The sequence below is a fragment of the Ochotona princeps genome, chromosome 22 (assembly GCF_030435755.1).
Source record: "Ochotona princeps isolate mOchPri1 chromosome 22, mOchPri1.hap1, whole genome shotgun sequence".
NCBI lineage: Eukaryota > Metazoa > Chordata > Mammalia > Lagomorpha > Ochotonidae > Ochotona > Ochotona princeps.
The window spans coordinates 35,928,504-35,946,968 of record NC_080853.1 but is presented as its reverse complement, the minus strand read 5'-3'; the positions used below and the strand labels follow the sequence as shown (position 1 = coordinate 35,946,968).

At 56.4% G+C, this 18,465-nt stretch overlaps 1 protein-coding gene across 1 annotated transcript; it reads right to left on the bottom strand.

Annotated features, from left to right (window-relative positions):
- Window positions 1–651: 651 nt before the first annotated feature.
- Window positions 652–14,318, bottom strand: MAVS (mitochondrial antiviral signaling protein). The gene is given in 7 exon segments (XM_058679579.1): window positions 652–1,946; window positions 2,776–3,251; window positions 4,552–4,772; window positions 4,775–5,186; window positions 7,881–8,055; window positions 9,500–9,685; window positions 14,227–14,318. Coding segments are annotated over 6 exon segments (1,827 nt in total). The 5' UTR covers window positions 9,617–9,685; window positions 14,227–14,318; the 3' UTR covers window positions 652–1,520.
- Between the last annotated feature and the right edge of the window lie 4,147 nt (window positions 14,319–18,465).

Below are 18,465 nucleotides of genomic sequence, written 5' to 3'. Positions count from 1 at the left end.
TCCCACCTCCCTCAAGCAGAGGTACACTGCCCCAAGCACGGTAGCCAGGGAGCTCCCATGGGTGGGGACTACTGGCCCTTCCTTGGTCTCCAGCACACAGCTGCAGGCCACATCATACGGAAGACTCCTGAGAGCTGCCTTGTGCAGGCACCTGAGAGGGATTGGGAACAGGCAGGGCTGAGTGAGCAGGTTTGGTGGATGGGCAGGGGTGCAGGTAATGTGAGAAGGGGTCTTCCCCAGGTTCACAGTTCGGACGGTCAGGACTGGAGTTCAAGGTAAAGAGAAGCTCAGAGTCAAGGCTACTGATGTCCCTGGGACCATGCAGAGCGAGCCTGGCAGCCAAGCCAGCGTGCCAGAGCTGCAGGTTGCCAGACTAGCTGGAGCCTGCAGCAAGCCCCACCCCCAATGTCTCTATGGGCACAGCCCAGGCACGGAGGTGGCTCCTGTGCCTGTTCCTTGTCCAGCAATGGCCACATGGAGAGAGCCCCGAGATACCCCCCATGTATTTCTAGTATGAACACAGCCAGTCTTCCCACCAGCATGCTGGCTGGCCTGGGGTCAGGGCCATGGGACCCACCTGGCCGTGGGGGAGGAGGCCCCAGCCCATATCATGTATGGCTGGCCTAGTGGACTCACCCTCTCGCACCCCACAGTGAACCAAGGGCTGAGGTCCTCCCACAGCAAATGGAGGTCACAGCTGTGCTCAGCTCTCAGAAAACATCAGGAACCACTGCACAATCAGCACAGATGAACACACTCCACGCTCACCAGGTGTCAGGAGGCCACATACACGTCCACATTCAATCCCGCTCCAAGACGAGACGATGAGGCACGTAGAGGGTAAGGGCTTGCTCAGAGCCCGGGAGGGCCGGGAAGTGGAGGCTGCAGAACAGCCGTCAGCCCACTGTGCGCTCTGTCCCTCACGTCTGGGCAGCAGAGCGGGGAAGCATTCAGGGGTCACCCACTGTGGGCCATCACCCATCTGCTCCATCTCAGACACCTGCTGTGCATCCGAGACCATGGTCAGACCACCGTGACGTCTTCCCAGCCTAGGAAGGGGTGTGCTGAAGCAGGACCTTGAGCTGATCTCTGCTTGCCAGGTGGCCCGCACCCCAACTCTGAGACCTGGGCGGGGGTGAAGAAGCTGGTGAGGGTGTCTGGGGGCTGTCTGGGGGCTGTACTGTTAGGGCAGGGAGCCAGGACGAGATCTCCCACAGGCACACCTGCCCTCCAGCCTCACAGCACAAGGATAGGGTGAGTCTTACAGACTTGGGCAAACATGAGCCTGGCACAGGAAGTGACAACCTGGACTACAAGTAGACAGGCACAGGTGGACACGGTGGGGTGCAGGAAGCTGAGGACAGAGAGAGGGACCTCAGAGGGCACAATCTTGGCTCTCCTAGCAGGCCAGTGTAGAGCCCAGCTCCCAGGGGCTCAGCCCTGCAACCCTGACGAAGGGCCAGAGGGCAGGGAGCATCCAAGAGAACTGAGCAGGTGTACAGCAGGCAGTCCCAGGGTTGTCACTGAAGTGCGCGCCGCCGGTAGAGCATGGCCAGGAGGGTGGCCACAAGTGCACCGGCTATGGCAGCTCCAAACCACGGAGCCCAGGGAGCCACCCAGTTGCACTGTATCTCCTCTTCATCTTCCTCCTCCTCTTGGAGGCGCGGGGAGACACTGGGCCCGGGATTGCCTGCCAGGAGGTTGGCACTGGGTTCCTCCACCACATGGACCCCAAAAGTGCCCACCGACACATACTCATTCTCCTCCGGGAGGTGGCTGGCCCCAGGGGCCAGGGAGCTATTCCGGCTGATGTCCAGGTCTGCCGAGCAGCCCGAGTAAGGCAGGCTGGCAAACTGGGAGAGCAGCTCATTGGGCTTGCTCAGCTCCGGCCCTGAGAGCAAGCCGTCTCCTGGGGCATCTCCGGGTGCTGGAGCCATCGGGGTCTCCTGGGAAAGAAAGCAGGGTGTTCAAGGAAGCGGCGACGGCAGGGAGCCAAGCTGTCCTTCCGCCCCCTCCCCAGGCAAGCTCCAGCACGGGCAGTCCAAGCCACCTTCCCTCTGTAACCTAGGCCATCAGGCCTGGGTGAACTGATCTCCGCTCAGCATCTCTGGGCCTGAGGGTGGCGGGGCAGCCACAGGTGAGCGCTCCCCACGGACTTAGGCTGAGACAGAGTCAGATGTGAGGGACTCCAGGGGGCACTCTGGAGGCAGCAGGGCCAGGCTGGTGGGCAGGGATGACTGTGGGTAAGACCCTGCTCATGCAATGCCAGGCAGACACCCTTCACTAATGGTGAAGAGCCAGGCACTGAGGCCCTCGCTGCTTCCTCATCTGTGACATGGCTTTTCTAAGGGCTGGCCCTGTGGCAAGGAGGGTAAGACCTCTGTCTGTGATATCAGCATCCCACGTGGGCAACAGTTCATGTCCTGGCTGTTTCACTTCTAACCCAGCTCTGTGCTTATAGCCTGGGAAAGCAGTGGAGGATGGCCAAATGCTTGGATCCCTGCACCAATGTGGGAGACCCAGCAGCCATCCGACTTTCAAATATATACATCTTAAAAGAAAACACAGACACAGCCTTGCTGAGCTTCCTGGAGCTGAGAGGCCTATAGGAGTGAGCAGCAGCATGCTGGACCCTGCCCGAGGAATCCCAGGCATTTGAATGACGGGTGATTCCTCCTGAGGTCAGGGGAGGCTGCAGCTCTCCAGGCAAGGAGAGGCAGCAGACCAGCCAAGGCTGGAGATGGGGGGGTCAGAGGGTGCGGGGCCAGGACCCACCTGGGCTCTGTTGCTGCTCCTGCTGGTGGGCAGTGGGGAGGCAGGCACTTTGGGAGACACGGAAGCAGCATCTGTGGGAGAGACGATGGGCAGCTGGGATGGCGCCAGACTGGGAAGCACATCTGAGGGTGTGGCACCAAGGGTCTCTGGGTTGGCAGGCGACTTGGAAGGCACCGTGCTGGCGAGTGCTAGGTTGGCGGATGCTCCCGAAGGCATTGTGCTCACGGGCATCAAGTTGCTGGGCACCCTGCAGGATGTCGGGACGGCGGTCCCAGAGCCAGCAGGCACTGTATCATTGGGGCACACGGTGGCCTCGTCCTGGGCTCGCACACCCTGGCCAGAGGAGCAGGAGGTACCAGTAGAGGAAACTGATACGGCAGGTCCAGAGGATGCTCTGGGGGTGGAGCGTGCCAGCGGCTGGAAGGAGACGGATGGAGACACAGGTCCCTGGGGTGGCATGGGACTGGAGACAGTACCTGCAAGTGGACACAAATGCAGGCGACTGTGACCCTGAGAGCTGGGAAAGAGTCCCCTTCAGCACTCAGGCTGCCCAGGCTCCTCCCACGGGCCTTCTGGTCTCTGTCCCCAATCTGAAACCTCAAGTCTGTCCTGTCCCCAGGCACTAAATGGTCTCTCTCGGGAACGAGACCCGGGACCTGGGAGACCACTATCCATTACTCTGCCTGCTTTTTCTTCTTCCTGCCCGGGACAAGCCCCTCCTCCCGGGCGTCTCTCTCTATTACTTTCTCCTCATCCAGATGAGATCCAGCACAATCCTGCCCCAGGCAAGGGACATCAGGCTTCCGGAGCTGAGCAGTCCCATTGGTCACTTGGCGCCAGAAGCCGCCAGCCCCCAGGGGCCAAGGACAAAGCTGCCCCAGGAGGAAGCAGGAGGGGTCAGGTGGTGACACTCGTAGAGGCCCATGGGAATGCACATGCTGGGCCGTGGTTGACACAGGCCAGGGGTGACTTTGAATATATACGTTGATTTATTTGAGAGGCATATAAAGACATCCCACCTGTGTCACTTCCCAAGTGCCCATCAAGGCTGGGACAGGCCAGGGACAAACCCACCAGGAGCCAAGAACTCCACCTAGGTGTTGCATGTGGGGTCAGTATGGGTGAGAGGTAAAACCAGGAACTCAACCCAAAAACTTGGCCATGGCACACAGGTGTCCTAGCTGCCAGGATAGACACCCACTCCCCAGGGAAGTCTCCAATGTGTCTTCCTCTCAAATAGGATGGCACAGACTTGCCCAGGACACGGGACCATGAATGTCCCAAAACCTAAGTGCCTTTGTCCCCACAAAGCCCAGCAGTAGCCCATGAAGGGTGTCCAAGGATAAGGTGACATTGCAGAGGGCAAAACAGGTGCTTGGGGCAGTCTGGGAGGTGGCTGCAGTGGGGGCACTAAGGTGGTGTCTCCCTGCCTTCAGCTGCTTGGTGCCACTGGGGCTCCTGGGGAACACATAGCCTGGGCACATGCCTGGGGCAGCCAATGGAGGGACACGGACCTGGGGGCTCAGGGTGGACCCGCTCCAGTCCCTGAGGGGCAGTGCAGAGGTCCGGCAGGCCCAGTTGAGAGGTGTTGCTGATCTGCTGGCTAGGAGCCAGTAAGGCTCACTCCACAGCAACCTCAACCACCATGTCACAGGCTAAGGAGTTGGTGGGCTACGTGGACCAAACTCCTCCATCCTCGCTTTACTCTGGATCCAAGGAAGGCTGAGGGCACCCTCTGCCCCTCACCCTCCCTGCGACATCAAGTCACACACGTACCTCCAGTGTGGGGACTGTCTGGTCCCACGTCTTGGGGCCTGGTGGTCACCTGAGGACTGATGGCTGCCAGGTCACAAGAGGGCTCCAGGGGCACCGGCGGTGTCCTCAGGACGGGCTCAGAGCTGGGTATCTGAGGTGCCTGCTCCGGGCTCTGCAAGAGGGAAAATGGGCAATGATTTAGCCCTAAGAGCAAGTTCCATACAGGGTCCCTCGGGAGTGCTCCAGTCACACCCTGGGATCCAGAAGACAAGGGAGCCCTAGCTTGGATCCAGACACAGCTGGACCCTGTGTCCATGGGCAACCTTGCCTCAACCTCACAGGAGGCACCCAGCATCCCGAGGGCAGACACCTGTCCACAGGTGGTCCTGCACAGAGTCCTCCTCTCTGTGACCCCCACACAGACCCCTGCTTAGGCTGCAGGACACTACATGGGCTGAGGGACAGAGAGGCTCTTGGAAGGCAGAAGTGGGATGGCTTGTGAACACGCGCCTGTCCTAGGGACTTGGGCTGCTGGGTGTCCTGGACAGGCAGCGGGTAACTCAGCTGTTGCCTGCTGCCATCGTGGTCTACAGCAGGTGTAGCAGGAGTAGCAGGTGCAGGCACCTCCCGCGTGGCTCTGGGATGGTTCAGGTTCCCTGCAGGAGAAAGACACGATGGGATCAGGAAGGAAGGAATTGGGGGGCTACCTTGACGGGTGACACCTGGCTGATCTTGGGGTCCCAGCCCCCTCCCACAGCTCCAAACTCCCCCATGTGTGGTACAGACCTGGGAGGGGTGGGAGCAGGAAAGGAGGGGGAGCGGGGGAAGCCGAGGGCAGATAGCAGAGGGACAGTGAAGCTGGGGCGTGGGGAGCTTCTGAGCCTCCCACCTCCTCGACTGCCTCAGCAGTCACCCCTCCTTTGTCCCCAGACATGCGGGGGCCCAGTGGTGTTCTCGTCTTCATGGCTGCTGTCGTTCACAGACCTGTCTCATTTGTCCCCGTCCCCTGCAGCTGCTAACACTCAGGGGGGTCACCGCAAACTCCACCAACCCAGAGACTGACTGCGGGGGGAGAGAAGGCCCACGTGGCATGACCCGAGGCTGGACATCTGATGGGCTTCACGCTAACAGGTGAGTCTCAGCTCAGGAGCCCTGCAGCTCACCTGCCCAACTGGGTTCAACTCCCAGCTCCTGCTCCTGACTCCTGCTAATGCAAACCCTGGGAGGCAGCAGTGACAGCTGGGGTAACTGGGCCTCTGCCACACATGTGCGAATTCCAGTGGCAATTCCAGCCTCTAGCTGCTGTCCTAGATCAGTCTATGGACACTTAGGGAGTGAACAAGGATGGAAGACACCTCTGTGTGTACATGTGCGTTGAGAAAGATATTTAAACAGGAGAGGGCTGTGGGCCCGGCGGCGTGGCCTAGCGGCTAAAGTCCTTGCCTTAAATGCGCCAGGATCCCATATGGGTGCCGGTTCTAATCCCGGCAGCTCCACTTCCCATCCAGCTCCCTGCTTGTGGCCTGGGAAAGCAGTCGAGGACGGCCCAATGCTTTGGGACCCTGCACCCGCGTGGGAGACCTGGAGGAGGTTCCTGGCTCCTGGCTTCGGATCGGCACGCACCGACTGTTGCGGCTCACTTGGGGAGTGAATCATCGGACAGAACATCTTCCTCTCTCTCTCCTCCTCGTCTCTGTATATCTGACTTTGTAATAAAACAAAATTTTTTTAAAAAAAGGAGAAGGGTGTGATGGTTCCACCAGCTAATCCTCCACCTCCAAGCACCAGGATCCTACATGGGTACCAGTTCGTGTCCCAGCTGCTCCACTTCCCTTCCAGCCCCCTGCTTGTGGCCTGGGAAGTAGTCGAGGACAGCCCAAAGCCTTGGGATCCTGCATCCGCGGGGGAGACTAGGAAGAGGCTCCCAGATCCTATCTTCTGATCAGCTCAGCTCCAATCCAAAATTTGGGCAATGAAATAGTAGTTGGAAGTTCTTTCCGTCTCTCCTTCTCTGTAAATCTGCCTTTCCAATAAACATAAATGATTTATTAATAAATAAAATGATTTATTTATGTCTATTGGAAAGGTAGATTTACAGAGAGAAGGAAGACAGAAAGATCTTCCATTTTCTGGTTCACTCCCTAGGTAGCTACAATGGCCAGAGCAGAGTCGATCCAAAGCTAGAATCCTGGAGTCTCCTCCGGGTCTCCCACATGGGAGGGTCCCAAGGCTTTGGGCCATCCTCAACTGTTTTCCCAGGTCACAAGTACGGAGCTGGATGGGAAGTGGAGCAGCTGGGATACAAACTGATGCCCATACGGGATCCTGGGCATGCAAGGCAAGGACTGAAGCCATTAGGCTACCTCTCCAGGCCCAATAAATAAATCTTAAAAAACAAACAATTAGGGCCCGGCGGCGTGGCCTAGCGGCTAAAGTCCTCGCCTTGAAAGCCCCGGGATCCCATATGGGTGCCGGTTCTAATCCTGGCAGCTCCACTTCCCATCCAGCTCCCTGCTTGTGGCCTGGGAAAGCAGTTGAGGACGGCCCAATGCATTGGGACCCTGCACCCGTGTGGGAGACCCAGAAGAGGTTCCTGGTTCCCGGCATCAGATTGGCGCGCACCGGCCGTTGCGGCTCACTTGGGGAGTGAATCATCGGACGGAAGATCTTCCTCTCTATCTCTCCTCCTCTGTATATATCTGGCTGTAATAAAATGAATAAATCTTTTTAAAAAAAAAATAATATTCAGGTCCAATAAATAAATCTTAAAAAACAAATAAATAAACACCACTTCAGGAGTGAGCATTGTGGCATAGCACATAAAAGCACCACTTGCAATGCCAAGCATCCCACATGGCTGCCAGCTTGAGTCCTTGCTGCTTCACATCCAATCCAGCTCCCTACCTCGGCCTGGGAAAGCAATGGAGGATGGCCAGGTGTTCAGGTGCCTGTACCCACATGGGAGCCCCAGAAGAAATTCCTGCATTCAGGAAGGGTCCAGTACTAGCAAGTGTAACCATTGGGGAGTGAAACAACAAACAGAAGACTGATCTCTCTAACTACTTGAAATAAATAAATAAAAATCCATTTACAAAGACTTTTTTAAAATCAAAGCTTCAGTCCCTCCAGCCACCAGAACTGCAGGAGTGCGCCATCCCGCCATACCTACTCACTACAGGCGCTGGCCTGCCACCAGCCCCATTGCACAGAGCGAAAGATAGCTCAGCCAGGCTTTATGCTGCTGCCAGGCAGGGACGGGAGGGAGGGTGAAGAGCTACAGGGAAGGGGAGGGGGCAAAGAAGGCAGGGTGAGCAGGCAGTTTTCAGGGAGGGCCAGGGCAGGGAGCTCACGAGGCAGGTAGCTCTGGTATTCGTGGGCCACTAGGTCAGCAAGATCGGCCAGCTCACAGACCCTCAGGGCCTCAACAAAGTAGTTCACCCAGCCCGTCCGCCGCTGCAGGGTGTTGAACAGATCCCATAGGGTGTCCCGGTTGCCCAGGCGGTTGTAAGTGGCCCGCAGTCGGTCCTGGAAGACACAGAGCCCAGAGCCTGCTCAAGCTGGGTGTCTAGCCCTCTCTCTGTCCAGGCGGTGACAGCTGCAGAGAGGGGACCTAAGAGGACCCCAAAGGAAAGCAACAACCTGGAAACTATACCCCAGCCCGGGACAGGGCCAGGGTCAGGGCCCAAGAACTCCTAAGGAAGAACAAGTAGCAACAGCGACTTTAGTAAAGGCAGAGCAGGCCGTCTGCAGCCTGGGCTGTAGCAATTGCAGTAAAGGCAGCGGCCAGGGAGCAGGCCAGCAGTGGCCCAGGCTCTCTGCTTCCTTTCTTGTTATTCTGGTCTGTCCTTTGTTGATGGAGGATGCATAGCAGAAGCCAGCTTCATTGCACACAAAAGCCCTGGGATTACAGAAACCTACACATGCCCCAGGGCAAAAGCAAGAAGCCGGCTAGCAGGCTGGAGCAACAGCCCAGTGGCTAAATTATCACCTTGCAAGCACCAGCATCCCATATGGGCACCAGTTTGTGTCCCAGCTGCTTTGCTTCCCTTCCAGCGGCCTGCTTGTCATCTGGGAAAGCAGTTGAGGATGGCCCAAAGCCTTGGGAGACCCAGAAGAGGCTCCTGGCTCCTGGCTTCGGATTGGCTTGGTTCCAGCCGTTGTGGCCGTTTGTAGAATGAACCAGCAGATGGAAGATCTTTCTCTCTGTCTCTCCTTCTCTCTGCAAATCTGCCTTTCTAAAAAAAATAAATAAATCTTTAAACAAACAAAAGAAGAAATCTGGATAGGAAAAACAGAGCCAACAGAAAATGTTTACTAAGCGATGGGACAGGGACCCTCAGCATGCAAAATACGACAGGGAGGATCCAACCCCAGCAGCCCCAGACCTTGTCACAGTGTCAGTGTGGGAGGGGCAGGGGCAGGCGCTGCTCCTCAGACACCAGGATAGGCGCCCCAGAGGACAGCACAGGGCCCCTGCCAGAGACAGCAGCTCAAGTGGGAACTCCCCTGGGTTGGGTGCTCAGAACAAGTCCCAGAGATCCCTGCCAGCCCTCAGTCCTGTGCCATAGAGAAGGGACTTCAAAGTGGAGCAGGCAAGGACAAGAGGAAGGGCCGATTCCTGTAACACTGGAACCGGAGGCCACAGCTTGCCCTCGCCAGATTTCCAGGCACTACACAGAATCCAACACAAGAGGGAGTCTGGATCAGAGAGGGCGGGGCGCAGGTAGCAGAGCCATCTCCCAGCACACCTCATCCGGTTACATCCAGTTAGTGCTGTAGCAGCAAGACACGGGTGCTTTCAAACATTAGCGGAAACAGCGAAAGCTGTTTATTTGGGCACAAAAGTTGTGAAATGCGTGCATAGTCGTTTCAGAGTATGCCTTCACCACGAACATGTTGAATGAAGCTCCTTCCAGGGACAGAGGAAGGGGCTGGCCTTGGCTCGGGTGCAGCCACTTCCCCGGCTCACCTGGTCACTGGCCGTGAGGCAGGGCAGGTGAGGCAGGATCTCCAGAACCTCCACACGGCAGAACCTGCTGTGCTGGTGGCAGATGAACTTGTAGGTCTTCTCCTCGGCAAACATCATCGCTACTCAAGCACCGCAGGTGGGCTCCGGCTGCGCCCAGGGCAACGGGAGTGGGCGACGTGGGAATGACTGGGCAAGAAAACAGAGCGCATGTGTGACAGGCTTGGCAGGGGGCCAGACAAGAGGCTGCCCCGTCCTCTACAGACCGCAGCACTTCCATGGCTCCTGACCTCTCAGCTGCTTTTAGCATCTTGACTGCCAGGATCCCAGGCACTCTCAACAGATTTAGTGAACGAAGAACTGAAGACCCAAAAATGATCCGGAGGATGCTGGGCCCGTGGCTGTCTTAGATGGTCGACACAGGGAGGGTGTGCTGCTATCCCTGTGTGTGTGTGTGTGTGTATGTGTGAGCACGGGGAGTGTGTGCTGTTATCCCTGCGTGTGTGTGTGTGTGAACACGGGGAGTGTGTGCTGCTATCCCTGCACACACGTGCGGGCAGGGCGTGCTGCGGGTGCTGGTACCACAGCTGTGAGTTTCTGGCTCCCAGCTACAAGGCCCTTCCAAGAACAGCAATAACCCCTCATCTCGATGTGAGGCTTCTTTTGGCTAGATTGCGTGGTGGGGGCAGAGAAGGCCAATTTGATAACCACATGATCATCTGATGTTAAAGACAGGGAAAATGAGGCAGCAAGCAAGTCAGGGAGCTGCTGGATGTGAAGAACGAAGAGCCGGGGCTTTGGGATTACTGCAGGCCACCGCTCCAGCTGCCACGTGCACGGTGTTCCGGGGAGACCCCATGCCACCGCCCAGAACTTGCCGCGTGATCCAGGATCCATTACGCATCTTTCCCCTTGCACCTCCCATGGCCCCGGGAGCGTGTTTACAATTTTTAAATGCAAGTCCTTGCCTCAGCAGCACTCTAGCAAGGTCACAATTAAGAGATGGACGCAGAGGCTTGTTTCCTGTTTGCCTCCCCCAGCTGGCAGTTAGAGAAACATGGTCGGGGGCCAGTGTTCAGGCACCCAGTATGAACGCCATTTGAGTCCCAAGCATTCCACTTCCAATGCAGCTCCCTCATAAAGTGCTGTGCAAGATGGCCCAAGAGCTCAGACCCCCGGATACCCATGTGGGAGACAGATAGAGGCCTGACCCCTGGTTTCAGCCTGGCCCAGGCTGGCTGTTGCTGTGGCCACTCGGGGAGTGCATCAGGGGACAGAAACCTCCCGTGCACACGAGCTCTCTCTCTCTGTAACTCTGCCTTTCACATAAAAATGTAAATATTAAAAAACAAATGGATGGGCCTGGCACGATAGCATAGTGGCTAAAGTCCTCGCCTTGCACGCGCCGGGTTCCCATATGGCTGCCAGTTCTAAATCGGCAGCCCTGCTTCCCATCCAGCTCCCTGCTTGTGGCCTTGGAAAGCAGTCGAGGATGGCCCAAAGCCTTGGGACCCTGCACCCGCGTGGGAGACTGGGAAGAAGCTCCTGGCTTCGGATTGGCTCAGCTCCAGCTGTTGTGGCTGCTTGGGGAGTGAATCATTGGATGGAAGATCTTCCTCTCTGTCTCTCCTCCTCTCTGTATATCTGACTTTGCAATAAAAATAAATAAATATTAAAAAAACAAAAACAAACAAAAAAACAAATGGAAAGGTATGAAGGGACAGAGATCAAGGTCCAGGAGATTGGCAGTGGTCACTTACACAGGGCATTGCAGTAAAGACTTTGGGTTTTTTTTTTAATTTTTTTTTAAGATATATTTATTTTATTACAGTCAGATATACAGAGAGGAGGAGAGACAGAGAGGAAGATCTTCTGTCCGATGATTCATTCTCCAAGTGAGCCGCAACAGGCCGATGCGCGCCGATCCGAAGCCGGGAACCTGGAACCTCTTCCAGGTCTCCCACGCGGGTGCAGGGTCCCAAAGCATTGGGCCGTCCTCAACTGCTTTCCCAGGCCACAAGCAGGGAGCTGGATGGAAAGTGGAGCTGCCGGGATTAGAACCGGCGCCCATATGGGATCCCGGCGCGTTCAGGGCGAGGACTTTAGCCGCTAGGTCACGCCGGACCCCAAGACTTTGGGTTTTATTGAGAGTGAAATAGGAACTGTTGGGAGGCCTGAGGGACAAAGGAGAGGATGTGATTCCCTGTGGCGCAGTGGGGTGAGTCACGGCTTTCAAAGTCCAACGTGGATCTGAGCTCCAGCTGCTCCACCTTTGGTCCACGTTCCTGCCACTGTGCTTAGCAAGACAGCGGACGATGCTCAGGCACTGCATTGCCTGCCATGCATGTGGGAGACCGGGACGGACTCCCTGGCCCCTGGGCTCCTCACCCGGCTGTGTTCCCGTGGCCATCCGGGGGAGTGAATGAGCGATGGAAGCATGCTCTGTGTGTGAGAGACTCTGCCTTCTGCATGCTTGTTAGACCAGAGCTCTCTGGCAGAGGGATGCCCAGGGGCCAGATGAAGGCAGGCAGACAGGCTGGGACGCCACAGCAGGGAAGACATGATGGGAATGGCCAGCGAGCAGCCTCAGAGGGGGCACAAGACAGATGTCTTCCCAGTGTCCTGTGGCTAATGAACGTGGAGAAGCGAGAGGGCACTCCTTGGGTGGTGGGAAAGGAGCCAGCCAGCAGGCCAGAGAGGCTGAGGGACCAGGAAGCGGGGAGCCACCAGGCAGCAAACAGGTGGAAAAGGCCCTGTGCTAACCACGAAGCGTGGGACGCAGCATCCCTACACAGCGCCTGGTTTATATCCCAGCTTCCTGCTGATGCCCTGGGAGATGGCAGGTTGCTCCGCCCACAGAGGAACCCCATCCTGCCCCTGGTTTGCTGGTTTACACCCGGCCCAGCTGCTGCACACATGTGGGGAGGAAAAGCAATCAGGAGAGCTGTTTATGCCTCTCAAAAGAGTAAAAATAACAAATTAACGTATGGGAGGGAGAGAGGGGTGAGTGGACGCCAGGCCTGTGGGAGAGCAGAGGGAGAGAGGGGTGAGTGGACGCCAGGCCTGTGGGAGAGCGGAGGGAGAGAGGAGCGTGTGGACACTAAACCTGTGTGTCACCTGCTGCTGCAGGGCCCAGAACCACCTCACAGCTGCTGAGGCCGCTGGGGCCTTGTAACATAGGAAACAGAGCAGCAGCCATGCCTGCCTGTGCAACCTGCCACCTTCCTGACAGGGCAGGTGCCAATGCCTGTCCAAAAACACCAGGCAGGAAAGTCAGAGGTCCTCTGAGCCTTTCAAGTTGTGAGGGGACACAGCACAACCCCCCAAAGGGCAACAGAAGTCCTTCTCCTTCCTTTCCCAGGCACCTGAGAGGGCTCCAGGAAGCAGCTGAGGCGCAGGGAGGGGTCGTGATGTGGCCCAGGCACACAGCTCAGAGATGCTGCATCCAGGCTCCTCTCAATCAAGCCCTGTAAGGGACTTAATGACGCTGAACACAATGCTCGCTAGGGCCTGGGTGGAATTTCATCCCAGGACTCATTGCACCTGCCCAGCAGAGAGGTTCCTGCCTTCAAGCCCAGAGAGGGGTTGAACTCACTGCCCAGAGATGGTGGCCTGGAAAAGCTAACAGTTAACCCCTCTGAAGAGGATCTGGGCACCACTTTGTCCTTGTTTCTGAGGCCTAGAAGCTTCCATCCAAGAATGCATTGTGTTTTATTTCATTGAGTTTCATTTTCACCTTCTTCCTGTCTTGTCTGTAAGGCCAGGCAGAGGGGCTGGCACAATGGCTCAATTAGCTAATCCTCTGTCTGCAAGTGCCAGGATCCCATATGGGAGCTAGTTCATGTCCCAGCTGCTCCACTTCCCATCCAGCTCCCTGACTGTGGCCTGGGAAAGCGGTCGAGGACGGCCCAAAGCCTTGGGACCCTGCACCCATGTGGGAGACCCAGAAGAGAATCCTGGCTCTTGGCTCCAGATCGGCGCAGCTCCGGCCACTGCGGCTCACTTGGGGAGTGAATCAACAGACAGAATATCTTCCTCTCTGTCTCTCCTCCTCTCTGCATATTTCACTTTCCAATAAAAATAATAATATGTATATATATATTTTTAAAGTAAATAACTTTTTAAAAGAAAAGATGAGGTGGAGGCGGGGGAGTGTCCTCAATGAAGCAGCGAAGTTTCCAACCTGACCAGTTCAGAGATCCCCAGCCCAGACACGTCCCAGAAAATACCCCGCCACCTCTCTGGGTAGGGGTTGACCCAGGCCCCATCAGGTTCCTGGGCATGGCCCCGGTCTGCACAGAGCTGGGAGGCTGCTCCAGGCAGGTGTCACCGCGGAGAACTGCAAAGGCCAGGGGAGGGCGGCCACCACAGGTCGGCGCACCCGGGCTGGGCCTTTACCAGGGGTCACCCTGGGCCTGCGGGAGGAGCTCGGCGATCACAGCCCAGCTCCTTCCGGCCCAACCTCCTCCAGGGACAGAGCAGAAGCCCTGTGCCCTGTGCCCCTCTGCCCGGGCACTCCATGCGGCACGCTGGGCCAAAGGTGCCCCAACCCCACGTCGCGCGCGCACTCTGTCCCCTAGAGGGTCCCCGCGAGCCTTAGGCTCAGGGCGCTGCATGGCCAGCCCCCCATGGACTCCGAGTCCACTTCTGCCACCGCAGCCCACCTCCCCGAAAGGCGTCGGCGCTCGCGGGCCCGAGAGCGCTGGACAACCAGGGCACGGTGACCTTACCTCGGGCAGCCACAACCCGGCGACCCGCAGACAGCAGCCTCCAGGCCGGAACGCAGAGAGGCGCGCTGGGGCGGGCCTGGCCCAGGAGCGCGGCATTGGCCGGGCGCCGGAGGCGGGGCTGCGCGGCCAGCGTGGGCGGGCCTGGGCGCGCTGGCACCGGCGTGGTGCGCTTGGCCCTCCGGAGCCCGGCGGGCGGCGCCCGAGAGCGGGGTATTTTCTTCCCTAGTTCGTCTGGACCAAGTTCCCGGGGACTTCCCAGCGGACTGGGAACCTCTCCCCTCCAGCCCCCACACTTCCCGAAGGAGGCAACCCTGCCACCAGCCCAGAGCCCCCGCAGGGGTGACGATCCCACTGCGGTTCGCTGCTGCGTTCCCAGCCCCGGGTGTGGAGTGAGTCGTGCAGGTACGGGAGACGGGAGCGCTCAGCGGGGTGCTCGTGAATGCCCACCGGGCTCCAGGGCTGGGCTTAGAACCTCTTGCCTGCCTAAGGGCCGTGAAGTCCTCTCTTCAATAGTCAGGCAGATAAGTTTTACTCTTCCTGTACTAAAGACAGATGTTACCTCAACCTCATGTGGTTAAGAACTTGTATTTTTTTTTTTTAACATATTGGTTACCCAATACTCTGTCCACTAATTCCATAACATTATAAATTGTTGGGGCTTTTAATTGATCGGGATGACACTCCACCGGCTCTACCTTCAGACCAGAGATGGTCTCCCCAAGAAGCCGTTGAACTTATCTGGACAATAAGATGCTGGACTCTATCTTTGGTATATGCTTGCAATGAAAGAATCTCAACTGAACTTGAACTGTGGCAATACAGCAAGGTGGAGGAATCCACCATGGGGGGGGGGGAGGTTGGAGAGGGGTGGGGGGAATCCCAGTACCTATAAAACTGTGTCACATAATGCAATGCGATAAAACAAATGTTGAAAAAAAAAAAAGATGAAAATATGTGTGAAAAGTGCTTGATGGTTCTCAGGAAAGTTACATGGGCCAAACTCCACTCCTAAGCGTGCAACTGCCTACAGAGAGTGAGAGTGAGAGAGAGAGAGAGAGAGAGGCAGGCCAGTTCAGATGTCCATCAGGGAATTCATGGAGAGAAATGGACTGTTGAGGGTGCAACAGCACACAGCAGTCAGAAGACCAACTGAGTTTTTAAAAAGATTGATGTACTTGAAAGGTAAAGATCTGATAGCTGCTAGTTCACTTCCCAAAGGGCCACGATGGCCAGACCAAGGTCAGGAGCCTGGACCTCCCCTTATCTAGGTCTCCTGAGTGGGTAGCTGGGGTCCAGGTACTTGGGCCATCTTCTGTTGCTTTCCCAGGACCGTTAGCAGGCAGCTGGGTGGGAGGTAGAGCCAGGACTCCAACAGCTCTCTGATGCTGGCACCCTAGGCAGTGGCTTAATGCACTGCACCCCAACAGCAGCGCTGAGAACGAACTATTGAGAGATCTGGATGGAACACTCTGGATGAATTTCCCTACTGATGAATGGGTACCGTGGCTCCGTAGTGTTCGGGCAATGGAGCCAAGCGCAAGGCAGTGCATCCTGCTTCCGATCACATCCAGTTCCAACCAGGGCAGAAGTAATCCATGGAAAGAGGTCTCATCGCCATGAGCTCCGGGCTGGGCTGCGGCCTGGCGAGGCACCCCACAGCAAGCAGAAGCGTTCTGTGTCCCGACACAAGGGGTGGGGACACAGCAGCCTGAGTGGCCCTCACATGTCAATCTACTCAGTTCTGAGCCATCTGCTGCCGTCCCGGGGCATCCGCAGCCAGCTGCCTCAGAAGCAGAGCAGCCAGGACATGAACTGGCACCCATACGGAATGCAGTGCCTGCCTTGCAGGTGGTGGCTTGACCTGAACTGCAGAACTAGTCCCTAAAACTGAATTAACATTCCAAAGCCAGGTCCTGGGGCCAGAAATGCCGACCACCGTTTGGAATGTGTGGATGGAGTCATGGCTCCACAAGATGGCCCAAGGGCTCGCACCTCTAACTCCCACATGGAGACCCAGATGGAGTTGCTGCATCCTGGCTTCAACACTCACCCGGGGAGTAAACCAACCAACCAGCTAGCTAGATTGTGTGTGTTCTTTCTCTTTCTCCCTGTCTTTGCCTTTCAGATACATGAAAAATAAGCTTTTCTAAAAGGTCAGTTCCCGAGCTGCAGCAGCAGCAAGTGCAATGCCATTTTCATCTGGCTAACAGCTATCATGTTGGATAGCACATGGCACGTCCGTTGTAGAAGGAGCAGCACTGCACAGCACTGAAGTAATAGAATTCAACAAACAATGTCAGGGTGGGGCAAGCCCACGGAAGGCTGAGGGACGGTCCAAGAACCGAGGGACCACCGTGGAAGGCTGTCCTAGCCCTGGGCTGCAGCAAGGCCACTAGGAGCACGAAGGACAAAATCGGCACTGGGTTTTGGATTAGTTAACCATGTGCTGTCCGGGTTAGTGTCCTGGGCTGATCATTGCATTGTGGCTATACAAAATGTAAACATTTGTATTATCTTTGCAACTGTGTTATAAGCCTGAAACGGTTGCAAAACAATAAAGTAAAATTCAAAAAATCATTTTTTGGTTCTATCTGGTTACTGATGTCATTCCCATTTTATGACTTGTTTCCTTTCCTTATGTTGTGGATATAGTTCACAGATCAATGTCCACTTATTGGTAGAGGGGCAAGTCCCGAAAGTGATTTACACTCCAGGGTGCCCGGAGGCAGGCACTTCCTGCTCCACTCAGCAACCAGCAGCTCATGTTTCCCCCCAGAGCAGAATGTGGAGGGCAGAGCCCCAGCAAGTCCCGGCGCCCCAAAATGACGCTCTGTCAGCTCTGAGGCCTCTGGGAAAAACAATGTCCAGGTGGGGCAACCCCATGGAACCCTGCCTTCACAGCTGTGAGTCATGCTTTAGATGGGTGGTCTTTCTTTTTTCTCTTTCTTTTTTTTTTTTAATGATGTTTACATAGTTGATCAGGGTGAAAAGGATCCAGTGTTGGGGAAAGTGAGTGAGACCTTTTTCCAAATTTTTCATCTTCTTCTTCCTGTATCTGGGGGAAGGAGAGAGACAAGGACGGAAGCCACACCCAGCCTCCCAACTGCCCCAGTACCCAGGGTTGGTACATGATGTGGAGCCACCCTCCAGAGCTCCGAGGGCTCTGCTCAAGTGGTTTCGATAGTTCTAACATGCTGCCACTCTCACTAATCCAAGGATGAGGCAATCCTTCCAAGGTCCACTGGCCGACATACCCACCTGGAGTCTCCATTCGCCCACAGTCTTCCAACTGTTTTTTTATTCTGCCAGTTTACTTACATATATGTATTTATGTATGTATATAGATATGTGTATTTACATATATAATTTTACATGTATATGCATATACATTTATTTACACACACATATCTAATATACATATAAACACGCATTTTTATTACAATGATGTAGGAAAAACACACGCTTGCTGGAGCGCCCCAGCACCATACTTCCAATGCTGCCAGCCAGGGGTCACTGCTGGCACACTCTCTAGGTTTCCTTCTCTGAGTGCTCTGGCTGGTCTGCAGTCCCACTGACCTTGAACAGCCATGGTGCTAGTCGTGACCGACAACCCGACGGGGTCAGCCATGAGCCTTGCTGATCTCTCAGAAGTCTTGGCTGGACCGAACTGGCCCCTGTGACCTAGGGGCACTGTGTGGCTGGTGGCCTGCCTTCTTGAGAGTCACAAGGTCGCTTGGGAGTGGCTGCCCCCCCCCCCTGTGAGGCTGCAAGGGTGGCTGGGAAGCCATCCATCAGTGGGCAGGAGCTGCCTTGCCACCTTGCGCGCGGCTCCCCCAGCAGGGGCCCCCCTGCCTGGCCAAGACCCTCTCTCCATCCAAGCTAGAGTGTCACTTCCTCTCAGCCGCTCCTCTGGCAGTCCCTTGACAAGGGAGGTGCTCTGACCCCTCCTCCGGCTGTCCCTTGTGGGAGGGCTCCTCTGCCACTGGCCCCTCCTCCAGTTGTCCCTTGGCTCTGACCCCTCCTCCAGCTGGCCGTGGGGGGGCAGGTGGGAGGGGACTTCTCTCACAGGAACAGACACCACCCTGCCCGACCTGGGGTTATTTTGGTTTGGAAAGCTTTTGTCTCCTGCAGCACAGTTTGCATTCAGTGAAGCACACACACTTGCCATGCAGGCCCTGACATCCAGCCAGGAAACGCTGGGGGAAACCAGCACCCAGTTGACAATCTAGACTATCTCCA